This window comes from Nymphalis io, chromosome 10 (genome assembly GCF_905147045.1).
Source record: "Nymphalis io chromosome 10, ilAglIoxx1.1, whole genome shotgun sequence".
NCBI lineage: Eukaryota > Metazoa > Arthropoda > Insecta > Lepidoptera > Nymphalidae > Nymphalis > Nymphalis io.
In genome coordinates, this window is record NC_065897.1 from 3,034,711 (window position 1) to 3,049,253 (window position 14,543).

At 33.8% G+C, this 14,543-nt stretch overlaps 1 protein-coding gene across 3 annotated transcripts in view; it reads left to right on the forward strand.

Moving 5' to 3' along the window:
* The window catches only part of LOC126771369 (protein phosphatase 1 regulatory subunit 14B), a 30,396-nt gene extending 16,422 nt beyond the window's left edge, over positions 1–13,974 (forward strand). For all 3 annotated transcript variants that reach the window (XM_050491227.1, XM_050491228.1, XM_050491229.1), the window contains exons 2-6: positions 6,401–6,577; positions 9,411–9,536; positions 10,202–10,297; positions 11,804–11,845; positions 12,882–13,974. In XM_050491227.1, the coding sequence (XP_050347184.1) occupies positions 6,401–6,577; positions 9,411–9,536; positions 10,202–10,297; positions 11,804–11,845; positions 12,882–12,923 (483 nt within the window). In that variant the 3' untranslated portion in view covers positions 12,924–13,974. The remainder of the gene's footprint in view (positions 1–6,400; positions 6,578–9,410; positions 9,537–10,201; positions 10,298–11,803; positions 11,846–12,881) is intronic.
* Positions 13,975–14,543: the final 569 nt, after the last annotated feature.

Genomic DNA, 14,543 nt, shown 5'->3' on the forward strand with positions numbered 1-14,543 from the left:
TATTTATTTACGACACGTCACAATTGTTTGAGTACCCTGTACTGACTGATTGATTAATGTATTATAATAATCTAATAATAAATTATTAAATAAGACGGCACTGGAGGTTGTTCAGTCACATCACGAATTATCACAAGAGAGGGGTATACTGAAATATCACGTGTATTTATTTTTTCGTTGAACGTTTGATTTCTAAACAGAAAAGCGGCGCGACCTTGTTATAAGTTACCCCACCACTTATCACCATACTTTAAAAAGTTACTAAAAACATGACGTGAATACCAGCTCAGAATTTGGAAGTTGACAGTTTCATTTCCGTGTCTTAAAGCAAGTCTAGTTGATCCTGCGTCTGGCCTTTTTCCGGTCATATCGGGTTGCGGTCCCACCATGCTATGAAAGTGAAGGGCATAGAGTGCACCTGTGTTTGCACTATAATATCTCAAGGTATTTGTCTAGACTTTGATTAATAGCCGAAAGTTAATAAGGTATATATTATATTCTCATATTACTTTCATTATTTAAATATTCACGTAACTGTACAAACGCAATCGTTTAGATATTTTTGAAAATTATTTTTTAAAAAGAAATATCTCATAATTTTTATATGTATTCTGGTTTGTCCATGTATAAATTATAACCGTGTCATGTATTATCTATTTCTTTGATTAATAGAACGTAGACTCTGTTTTAATCGGTACGATTGAACTTAGGAAAGAAGTTAATGCTTAATCGAAATGTTTGTTTTGAGTACCACAAATTCTTACTACTTTATATTGTCGATGGTCCAGTGATTAGAACACGTGAGGCCCAAGAACCCGATCGAATCGTCCTCGTGCGTAAATACCTAATTTTGTAAAATATAATTTTGCATCTTAAGTATTTGTAATATTAGTCTCGTGCTTGGAGATCAAAGAAAACATCATAATTAAACCAGAAATACCCGATTATTTTGTTTTCCAGCACAAATAAATAACAAGTGGTAGAATAAGCTCCAAAACCTTCTCAAAAGGAGAGGCCTTAGCCCAACCGTGAGTCATTTACAGGCCGATACTTTATATTAATAAACTAAAGTGGCTTGTGGAATGCAATAAATGATTGAGTATTGATTAAATATCTTTTCCAGCCCAATGATTGAGAACTTAAGCGTTTTTTAATTGTTATGATTGATCGAGGTTCAATACGAACATCAATCAATTAAATGAATACCGAACAATCAAAACAATAAAAAAAGGTAAATGAAAATGTCTTATTTTTAATGTGAACACATATATTTCCAATACATTAAAATTCGTACCTACAACGTCTTTGCAAAGTAATAAAAAATGTGTACTTATGAGGTTATTGGCCTACGGCTGAGTTCGGTTCTTAAACTCTGTCTAGTCAAATATTACGACGAAGTTTAGTCACCTTAGGGAAGGCAGAAGTGAGAGAGAAATACCTTTGTTCTGAATAAAGGCACTTGTCACCCTACACTTTGCTTTCATCGTTTTCATCTCACGGCGCCGTTAAGCTTCTCGCTGTTAGCCAATTGTCATATCTTAAGCGTAAGTTAGCAAACTTTGTTACAAAAACTTATAACGCGTAACTCACACGCTCTTTTAAAATTCATTTAAAGTTAATTTGTTAACGGAATCTGTCGACATTGATCTCACATTTCAAACAAGCTTATTACGTTACTGTGATATTATTCTTAAATTTATTTACATAATCCTACTAATATTATATAGATGTGAAGGTTTGTATGTTTATTACTGGACGGATATAGCAAACCCCTCACACGCAAGTGGAAGCTATTATTATATATTCATAATTTTGTTTAATACTTAAGTACAGCTAAATCAGCTTGGATAGGTTTTTGAGTTAGTAGTAGTCCACCGTCAGCAGATACATAAACAAAGAAATATTTTTTATTTTCATTTCTTAGCCATCTTCATCCTCGCCATCATCTCTGATAAATCCTTTATATTAATGATTATTCATTCTTTTGTCTAAATTAGTGTCAAAAGCTTCGTCTCAACCCTGAAATTAATTTCTCTCTTCATTAACAAATCGACAAACATTTCTTCATTCCTTTGGTTATAGCACTAATTTTTTTCCCTGCTAATGCTAATGTCATATTAATTGTGACATTTAACGAAGTATGTTTAACTATCCCCCATATAGTAATTAAAAAAAATAAAATAAACAAAACAGCATGATACTACTAATGCTGCTGACGCATGTAAGAAATCGCAGCACGTGGTAGCTAGCGTAAACTAGTTACTTCCGAATTTATTCATTGTGTGTATTACGCTACTTCAAAAACAAAGACGGCTCCAAGCTGATTTATCTGGTGTTCTGGAGGTTGTCTGGAAGAGATCACTGCTTAACGATAAGATTGTCTTAATGTGCATCTTAAATAATGTTATATTATTTACACTGTAAAATTTATATTTTTGTTATGTACTAATAAATAAAATTATAACTATTTGAAATAAACCATCAAATGTTTTGATGTGTAATTCAGTTTTACATGTTCCAGTAAATATTATTATAGATTCTGTGTGAGAACGGCTAAACGAGGGGCGGCTGTTTCTCGAAGCTGACGTATAAAGCTGCACTCAGCAACGAGCGTGCCCTTTGCCCTTGCCTTCAAGTGCTACTTGTGTTATATCCTCGCTTTACTTCGGCCGTAGTTAAGGCGACATGCTGCGATGCCCTCTTATCACTCACCCGTTTAAAGTAATATTTTATAAGATACAGTCCGAAACAAACTCGCGTTGCGTTACAGATGCAAGTCAACGATTGAAACTTGACAATTCGTCGATATGAGGTCTGAGGCTTGTAGAGACTAATCCCAATGAGTGTTTTGATTGTAGAGTGTAACGGTGGGGGAGGGGCAGAGTGAGTACGGGGTCACGGTTCATAGGAAGCACGCTCGGCTGTGTCCGATAGTTATCTTACATCCACTTTACTAGCGTCCGAGAGGGTTAATGGTTGCTAAGCCTTTGTTTTTCATTACGATAACAATTTGTTCTTCCGCTACTAAGTCAGCTTATTATAGGTATCATATAATATTTATACATATTTGCATTTTTAATCGGAATATGTCATATAGGTTAGGTTAGTAGTATGATGTTTTATAATGTGAAAGAGGCTTACGAAATTTCCACCACAAAAAAAAATATCGAACTAATCATATTCGTTGATTTTATTTTTTAGTAAATGTTAATATTCTATTATATTTTCAACATACAGGAAAGTATTAACTTTATTTATAATGTCAAATTTAATATATGTACTTATTTACATTTATAATTTTTTATATTTATATGTTTTATAGTTATATTAAAAAAATACCTGTATGTTTGTCATTGAGGCCTGTCTATATCAAGGCAAGCGTATCGAGGTAACCGCTATACAATGAGAGTTTTATAACATTACTCTCGGTCAACTACCTAAGATATTGAATAGGGATGAGCTTAATATTGAGTAATTGCTCGGTAATCGGCAGGTACCGAATAATCGTATTCGGTAAAATGTCGAATAGTTCAAATGAAACAGATGAATCAAAGTTTCTCTGATCTGATACAATAATCTAATTATAATTCATCTCGTGCTTGACGGTGTAGAAAACATCGTGAGAAACCTACATAAATGCCTAATTTCAGTGAAATTCTGCTACATGTGTATTCGAGAAACCCACATTGCAGCAGCGTGTTGGATTAAGCTCCAAACCTTCTCCTCAATAAGGAAAGGAGGCCTCAGTCCAGCAGTAAGACATTCACAGACTGTTACTATACTATACTGCTACGTATATACAATACGACCGGGCAGGGTCGTTCAAATAGAAAATGTGTAGAATTGAGATCGCATGTCAAGAGGGGTGTGTAAGGGAGGCGTGGAATCTGAAATTTTGTTAGCTTTAGGCGCGCTCTTGAGTAGGTGCTACTCTGTTCATACACAGTTCACTTAGTCTTATTTAGAGTATTAAAATGATTTCTTCCACTAATAAAAATGAAGTAATAACAGGCTGATGAGTGAAGAATCGTGTGAAGTGCTCAATAAGTTAAAATTACTCAACACCATTTTTACCAGTAAGTGATTTTTTATTAAGTACGTACGATGTTTTACGTAGAATGGTGATCTATTTTTAATTTGTAGTTTGTAGCTAAGAAACAGTATACAAGTAATATAATAAAAATAGTGAAAATAAGCCGCTTTGAGTAAGTTGAATGAAATATTATTATAATAAATGATTGTAAATGACTACAATATATTAGCCGAGATGGCCCAGTGATAAGAACGCGTGAATCTTAACCGATGATCGTGAGTTTCAACCCGGGCAAAATTTGTAATTATAATTCATGTCGTGCTTTACAATGAAGGAAAACATGGTGAGAAAACCTGCATGTGTCTAATTTTACTGAAATTCTGCCACATGTGTATTCCACCAACCCGCATTGGAGCAGCGTGGTGGAATAAGCTCCAAACCTTCTCCACAAAAAGGGAGAGGAGGCCCAGCAGTGGGGCATTCACAGGCTGTTACGGTAAATGACTGGTATTAAATAGTCAGCCATAGAGTTGAAAACGTACTAAACCTTTCCTTCTTGCGTTAATTTTTATCATAGCAAATGAAGATGGTTACATTTTTTAAAACACTTGTACGATACTCATGTTGTTGAGAGCTGGTACGAGCTCAGTAAGTGGTCGTTAGTGTAGGCCGCTACGTAACGTGGAGCCGCTTCCGCCGGGCTTACACCGCTCCCTATTTCATATAAACTTATAATTGTATAGTCCGGGTGTACGCTCGAGAGCTCGTGGTAGCCCGTAGGCTGTATACATGAAAGTAATAACTCGTGTTTATTTTCATTTCCATACTTTCTTAGATTATTTTTATATTTTATCAGCGGATCGAACGATAAGCCTCAGTTTTCTGACAAAAAATAGTTATAGCATATATTTTTTATAATCATTTTCTTTGTGGTAGGGATTTGTGCAAGCCAGTCTGGGAAGGTAACACTCAATCATCAGATATTCCAACGCTAAATAGCAATACATAGTATTGTTGTGTCCCCATGGACACAACAATTTGGCTCATTCACCCATGTGAATGAGCCAATGTCACAGGCACAAGGGACATAACATAAAAGCTCATGGATTAGCTTTTTGTCAGCGAGTCCATCATGAAAATAATGCGTTGAGGTCCTGTTGTTTTTTTTATGTATTTTGTATTTTTTTCTGTATTTTTTTTTGTTGTATTTATGTTAATGAAGAAAGCATAGGTCAATAAAATTATTATTTTTTTACTTTATGTTGACGCGTTACTTTGTGAATGAGTACACTTGTAATCGATGTACATATCAGAAGTTGATTTTTTCTCTTTGGATGTTATATATGCCACCATTTAATATGTATATTGTTAGTGTTTTTATTAAATAAATAAATAAATAAACATCTTACTCTTAGTTCCCGAGATTGGTGGCGCATTAGCGATGTAAGGAACAGTTAATATATCTTACATCGCTAATGTCTATGGGCGCCCACTTACCACCAAATAACCCCATTGCCCGTCCGTATATACATATATGTATGTTTTTATTTTTTTGCAATGGTTGAAAAAAAAGTGTTTTTCTTTTGCCAAGTCTGAGGTGTTTCTTTCCGAACAGGTGGTCCTTTTTTGACACTGAATAACTATTTTATTATGCTTGACTAGCAATGTAATCATGTTAATACATTATTAACATTTTATTGATTCATATAAAGTTAATTGCAATCGGCTAGACAAAGAAATATTGTAATTATGTTCCTTTTATAAAAAAAAATTAATGCAATGAAAACAATAAAATTCTTTAGCTTATATTAATAAAAGTCAACTTATAGTTTTAAAGTATAATGCTGTTTTCCATAAAAGTCCGCTTTATTTACAAATTCAAATTTCTGGCATCCGGCCCCATTCAACATATTTTATATTATCCGACTGCGTTCGGACTATTAAGAATTTACAGATTTCCATACATATTGTTGCATTACAATATATGACAATAATTCTCTATTATTCTAGAACGTAAACTGTCTACAGAATACTAATGTTGAAATGAGGAGCTAACTTAGACATTACATTCAAATATTGACGCATGTGCTGCTAGAATCCGAAATAAAAAAAAGATGTAGAAAAGTAGCTCAATAATTATAACCAATATTATTATTATATATTGTACATAAATATCTTAGCTTGGAAATATTTAAAAAATAGTAGTTTGTTTTAAATTATATTGAAATGGTATGTATTTTATCAGTTTAGAACGCTGTTTATAGAACCATGAAGAATAAATAAATTTGTTATGACATTTGAATAATAAGATAAGAAGATAAGAATCAATACTAATTATAAGTTAGTAATATATTTATAACATTGCAGAGCCGCAACAGCGGCGGCGGCAGCGGCATGGAGTGCGGCGTTGCGGCGGCGACGGGCGCGTTCCCGGCGCGGGCGCATCCCCCGCACCCGCCTCACGCCGCTCACCCGGCGCTCTCGCCCACCGAGCGCTCGCCTGCTAAAGCCGGACTACACGTCAACTTTAGTGATAAGGGCGAGGTACTTTATATTTATCATTTCCTATTATCATTAGTTAAGTAACCCGAGTCACGTACTTACATATTTTTATTTCAACAGGTCGTAAATTCCAAACTTGAGAAAATAGTACATCTTCCTTATATTTAGTTGTATATAGATTTCAGTACATTTATAATTGCGGTACACATACAATTTTATTGACGATTTATATGGGACATACTAAATAAATGACATAACTTAACCATACTTGTCTCAGTAAAATGCAATAATAATTTTATATTCAACCCTATTTTTTTAAAGAGCAAATTTAAACAAATAAAATAATCAGTAAGTTACCAATCAGAAATGATAAAAACAATTAATTATGACATATATAAATAAATAAATAAATATATTTACTGATTGTACATAACGCTCAACCATAACAAACCCATAACATGAATATCATTAATTTTGAAATGTTACAGTTTGTAGCACAAATTGTTCAGAACAATGAAAATATCAATCCTCACAATGAGACACAGATAATTAATTTAATTACAAAACTTGATATTTTTTAAACCATCTCTTTAATGTATAGCTGATGTAAAAAGACTCATTGATACGATTCCGAATAATAAACTTTATATTGTTACATGAGATATTATGTTATAATTATGGTAATCTGTTCCTTTCAGATTGTCTGTCTGGGCTGCTTTCAATTTTTCTCTTGTATTGTACACGTCCTCGTCACATTCACTTCATTTGCCATATATTCTACACCTTAGTTCACCAAACTTCAAACCAGACTTGACAAAAGATGTGATGACACATAATTACAGTTCTATATTTTATAATTTGTGCTCGCAAGTAAACCGTGAGACCTTTCGCCATTTAATCCACTCGAAAGTCTGCTGTATGATGTATAACATCAATTATCACAGGTTAGGACTTAATGCATGCGTAACTAAACTTTCGAAGTGCGCAACAAGAATTTGAACAACAAAATGACTTGTCATCAAAACCCTTACTAATTTAAGCGAGGCGTGTGCTTTCCGAAAACTTAAGGATCTATCATCGAGAATGCTTATTATGATGGTAGAAAGTTTAATTTGTTGATCTGTTTACTCAAGTTTAGAATATATTCTAGCGGTAATATGTACATGTCGTTGTGCTGTATCGTTGCGAAGATTTACAGGAATTGCACAGAAAAATTTAGCGATACATTTGATATAAATGACGTATATAATATACGTATATAATAAGAGTCACTTTGCTTTCATTGAAGTGTACTTTTATTTCCTACGAGTAATTGAAGACGTTATTCTCACTGTAATAAGTGTGCATAATAACTTCCTGCTTCTTTTTGCTTTTAAAAAATATGTTTTCTTTTCATCTCTGCAGCAACCTTAATTAAATAAAGTCATTAAAATTTTCTCATATTTAGGCAGATATGTAGATTTCCTTTTTTATCACTAGTTATTATTATTGGTTCATAATAAATGACTAATGTTATTCTAAATGCAATATTTAAATAGACATTTATATATATAAATAACAGATTATATCATTACCGTTCGAATCATAGAATTCCGGTTCGCATTTAGAATTACGATATTAACGTTTTCTTTAAAGCAACTATTATGCGGAACAGGTACAGTATTATAATGTTTATGAACGAATGAATGAATGTCAGCCTGAGCTAGAATTCAGTATGTTTACCAAAAAATACCTAATAATATATATTTAAAAAAAAGCCGAGATGGCCCAGTGGTTAGAACGCGTGAATCTTAACCGATGATCGTGGGTTCAAACCCGGGCAGGCACCACTGAATATTCATGTGCTTAATTTGTGTTTATAATTCATCTCGTGCTTGACGGTGAAGCTAAACATCGTGAGGAAATTTGTGATTTATGTCGTGCTTTACGGTGAAGGAAAACATCGTGAGGAAACCCTGAATGTGTCTAATTTCATTAAAATTATGCCACATATGTATTCTACCAACCCGCATTGGAGCAGCATGGTGGAATAAGCTCCAAGCCTTCTCCTCAAAAGGGTGAGGAGGCCTTAGCCCAGCAGTGGGATATTCACGGGCTGTTACCATATCTTTAAAAACACGTATGGCGTGTAGAGAATTTCCATATACTATATCAAATTATATGAATAAAACATAAAAAATAAAACACCTGAGAATGTCAAAGGTGTTTTTTTTACAATTAAAATTAATGTTATAATTATTATATATTTTTTGTAATTATATAATATTTTTTCTTTTTTTGAAATTTTTATTTATTGATTCATAGTTTAATCATACTACAATTTATTAGTTTATGTAATATCATACATAGTTAATGTGTAAATTCAGTTAAAATATTATTTTTACAGTTAATATATATTATTTTTATTACACTATTATACACGTTATATTAGTTAGATTTCGTTTTTGTTTTTCGACAATAGAAAAATTCGGTCAAAACACATTATTATATTAAGAAATAAACAACATTAAACTATATGAGTTCATATTTACTAGGACAAGGTAGAGAAAGCTATGCCATGAGTGTTTGATAGTTACGGAAATTGTAAGGTTTATATAATATCATAAATGCCTGATTGTCATAATATCAAAATACAGTCCAAAATCGCCACGGCCAATAGTAATAACTCATAAATATAAGAAGAATAAGATGGAAAAGTACAATAAATGTTTCATAGAACGTGTAAACATTTATATTAAGAACGCGATCGATATTAAATTAAAATCAGGTGACAAATTAAAATCTATATTTAACTCGTTAGCATCAATGATAAATTATTATCTGTAGCAGTCTTTGCAATAAGTCAGTTTCTGTAATAATGTTACTTTTTTTTCAGGTTAAAGAGAGGCGTGAAAAATTCCTAACAGCCAAATATGGGAGCCACCAGATGGCGCTGATCCGCAAACGTCTCGCCGTCGAGATGTGGCTGTATGACGAGCTGCAAAAACTCTATGAAACCCCGGTCAGTGTTTTCAGTGTGTCTCTGACATGACGCGTAAGCCTTTCATTTAAATAGTAGTGGCAGGGAACTAAATAAATAAGGTCCTCCAGACCGATTTCGGTCACAGCGGCCAATCTCAAGAGAGATTAGCCAACTGCGCAGAACATATTATAGTGCACAAGTGTGTGCACAAACCCAGCTGCACTCTCTATTCCCTAACTCTCATAATCGGCATAGATGGGACGGCAATCCGACTCGACCGGAAAGAATTCAAGCGTAGGACCAACTGCTTTACGTGCTTTTCGAGCCACGCGAGTGTAACAAATTACCAACTTCCAGACTCTGGGCTGCTACTGAAAATTTTCGACAGAAAAACCCAATAACTTTTTATTGGCTTGACCTGGAATTTGAACCCAGAACCTCCGGGTCTACGGCCTTATATCTAGCCAACTAGGCAGCCACTAACTACAGGAAACTAACCTACCAGCTAAGGCATAAGAGGAGTCAGCAAACCTAGGAAGTTGGCAACAAACAATCGGCTAACAGTCGGTCATATCCTTTCCACGAAGCGTTTAATACACTACACCGACACAATAAATGGTATAAGGGCAAGCCCATGAAATGTGACGTAATAATAACGACTTACTTTTGTACCTACTCAACTGACAAGGCACTTTTGCTTGCAGGAGACGACGCCAGCTGGGGCCTCGCAGGAGGTAGAGGTGGACATCGACGAACTGCTGGATATGGACAACGATGATCTGCGCCGGCGGCACCTCACGGTAATTAAGTAATCCCCCCTTACATATATAAATGGGCTTGTTGTGCAACTTATTCGAGTCACGACCATAACGTAAAACCATAACCAATAATAGCACGTTACGTTTTATGCATTATATCATTATTAAGAAAGCTGTGGTCCCTACGGTCCCTATGTTGTGTTAAGTTTTCTAACGTATAATATATTTTGTTCTGATCGCTTATTTATCAAATATATATTTGATAAATATGTCTTCCTTTTGAACTCAGTCTTGTACAGCGATACAGCTTAATTAAAAGAGTTTTAATGTAAACGTTAGAGTTTTTAACAATAAAATAATAAACGAATGGGGGTTCTGTGGACCTTTTCTGATTACCTTACTTTGCAATGAATTACTGATAACAAAACAGAATGATCAGTAATTTCTTAAAACTAGTTATAACCGTAACAATTGAGCAAGTAGATATTTAATTTCAGGTAGACTAACACCAAACTTTTTTTATCAATATTAATATCGTTAAAATATTTGTTTTATCTTATAACAATTACAATTATATCAAAATAGGAATTGCTTTTTGTTATTTGATTATCAGTAATTTACATTTATTCTACAAGATTATATGCAGATATCAGTGACGTCATAAACACCTCATTCTTTTTACTTTTTTATCAAATTCACCATAACAGAATTTAAACGTAAAAGCTGAGATGGCCCAGTGGTTAAAACGCGTGAATCTTAACCGATGATCGTGGGTTCAAACCCGGGCAAGCAGCACTGAATTTTCATATGCTTAATTTTGGTTTTGTGTTTATAATTCATCTTGTGCTTGACGGTGAAGGAAAACGTCGTAGGAAACCTTTCACATTTCACTGAAATTCTGCCACATGTGTATTCCACCAACCCGCATTGGAGCAGCGTGGTGGAATAAGCTCCAAACCTTCTCCTCAAAAAAGGAGAGGAGGCCTTAGCCCAGCAGTGGGACAGTCACAGGCTGATACTGTACTGTACTGTACTACTATAATGGTACATTCTTTGATGTCTGACGAATATCGGCGATGTCACATTACAATAAGTAGATATTAGATATTTGTACCTTGTACCAGTTGCCATAAATGAGACCAACATCGGTCACAAGCAAAAATAATACCTAAATTGAAAACAATAAGAGCTAGCCTTCTCTGCGAAAAAACTCGTGTTGTTTATTTTGGTATTTATATAAATGTAATAATTATCTGCTTGTTTATACACACTAAATTGTCTTTGAATAATTTACAGTGTTTTCGCATTCGCTGTTTCTATAGTATCAATAAAACTATAACACAAGTAGTTCAGTCACTACTTCGTTAAAAATTGTATATAATTGCATGTGAAACCGAAAAGGCTTGCTAGCTTGAAAGAGCTTAACTTAGAATTGTCGACAAAGGTTACCCATTAGCTGCACCGCCATCTTGAAAACATCCGGAATTTTTTCTTGATGATTTTCGACCTCAACTGTTTTTTTTTTAAATTAATTTAAACTTTTTACAGACATTATTAGCAGATGCGAAGAAACCACAAAAAGATGTTCATGTAAGTATATTGCCTCTTACAATTAAACATATTTTAAGTAAGTTAAAATAATTAAGTTCAATCAAAATATGAATATTATTAATAGATTAAAAAAAAAATTGTGCTTATCTATGTATGTCTTTTTCATATCAGAATTTTTAAAGTATAATTTTGTTTCAAAAATGAGTCATATATATAATATGCAATAGGTAGACATAGATGGACATTCATTATATCTGGTCAAAGGTAAGTATTATATTAATTTGTATCGATATTGAGATATGAATTTATCCTAGACACACAGAACAAAACACGTTGATCTTAAGATTTGGGTATAGGTCATTGACCCGGTTCGATTAGCGTTACCGATGAATATGCCCAGATCTTGCATCCCCTGTGCCCAGTGTTTGCGAAGTGTAACACAGGCCTGTTCAGCACAACTTCTCTCAACAACTCTCGTCTCGAACCGATTTATTAGGCAGCCAAGGGATCGCAATTTGATTAATTACGTTAAAATATTTAAAAAAAAATAGGAAATGTATATTGCAAAGGTAAGCCGAAAGCTGGTGGTCAATAAAAATATTGTGATAGAATGCATAGAACTGCGATAATTTATTTCTATTATTGTTAATTGTTTAAAAAAAAATAAGTTTTTTTTTAAATAATTAACAATAATAGAATAAATTAAGTTTTTTTTTTAAATTATGTTAATTAACATATACATATTTTATTTTATGTAAACGTACGCGATTAAAAAGGTTTTATTGCAACTTAAATAAGCACAATTTAAATATATCCACGTATTGACCGACTTACTGAATTTCACCCGTTCAAACCTTATCAGGAGAGGATTTCATTGCCCAGCAGTGGTGCTGTGTATAATAAAAAAAATAAGGCCATGAGCTTTTATGTAATACATGTAACTTATATTATAAAGTGACTTTGTTATGCTTTCACGTTTAAATACTCAATAATACATAGGTTATGTAACATCTGACCTCTCCTAACACACAAACGGATGGAATCTAGTTTATTAATAATAATTTATTGTTTTCAGAAATTCATCAACGAGCTCTTAGAAAAGGCTAAAACTCTTTAAGTGTAAGCGGAACCAAATCTCATAAGACGAAGAGGAGACGCGTCGCAGTTGACGGTGTGCAATGTTGTGTTGTGAGCGCCTGAGCCGTGATCGTGTGCTTGTAGCCTTGTACATACCGTAGCGTACGCGCCGCCCCAGCGGTAGCCGCTAGTCGCATTAGCAATAAGAATCGTAGGGTATAATTGATTAGGACGACATCGGTGTCTCGTAACGTATTTGTAATACATTTATGCTTTCACCTAACAAGGATAGACGGAAAATTGTAATGCAAAAAACATATCATCGTTTTATGAAAACCTTGAGGGCTCGCGGACGCGGTGCTTGCAGTCCGACATTCTATCTCTAATACGCAATTTTAAAATTTGTAGATAAAACAATGTTTTAAACCAATCATATTATTGTTTTATTTAGATTTTATTAATAAAAATATCGATGATGTTTCTTGCAATCTCAGAAATTGGCCTAATTCATTTAAAAATATTATTATTAGTAGTGAAATGTTTTATTACATAAATAGTATGTACCTATTGGCATATTCTGCTCATGGTATAAGTTATTACAGAAATTTTTTATAAAACAAAGCTTACCATTTCTTTATAGAACCAATTTTGTTTTGCAAAGGACTCGATGTGATGTTGCATATGTTGGTTTTATTAAATGAGTGATACAGTCACCGAAATATAAATCTTAAGTGTTTATGTAGTTACGTATTATATTTGCTCATAATCTTGATCCTAATAGGTACAAGCAATAAATGTTTTAAGAATTCAGTGAATTAATCCAAAATTAAAATATAATTATTTATAATTTAACCTGGTCTTATACAAAAAATATAATTGTCATTTGAATTTATATTTTCGACGTTTTGCTCTGTTGAAACTGAGCTCGTTAAGTTACTCGATTATTAGACAATATTGCAGTAAGTAACTAAGAAACGTTTTAACTTAATGTATACTCATAAGATTAGTATCGTTTGCGACTTAGAAACTAGTCTGGATATTACTGTCAAGTGATGAGAGACGTTTGTAATAAAGCAATTTATTAAACAAAATGGTTTTATTTCATCACAAGTTATGTTGTTACTATGGTTTAAAAAGTACAGAATAGTGAGAATGGAATACTGGACAGAACACCTCAGTCTAAAATCGCGGGTTTCCACCACCGCCCGGATATTTGCGCTGTAAGAAGTATTAATCATTACATTAATCGCTAATGCGCCACCAACCTCGGGAGCCAAAATTTTTGTACTTTGTGCCTGTACTTATATTGGCTTCAAGCCGGAACACAATACTAAATATTGCTGTTTGATGGTAGACTATCTGATTAAAGGGCGGTACCTATGTCACGGTAGCATGCGCAAGCATCCCGTTAAGACCTCGTTAAGACGGGAAAGGAGTTCTCGAGGGATCGCTGGTTTTTTAGAGGGTATTCCGATGTTCGGGGTGCCCTCGGTGAGCCCCACATACTCACCCACTGTTCCCGTGGGGGAACGCGTTTCCATCGTTAAAAAATAAGATTGTACCTATACAGATTTGCACAAAGCCCTACCACCAAGTAAAACTAATAAGGTGATTTTTGCTTAATTCGTAGCCGTGCGAGATTGCGATGGGTGGCTGGTAA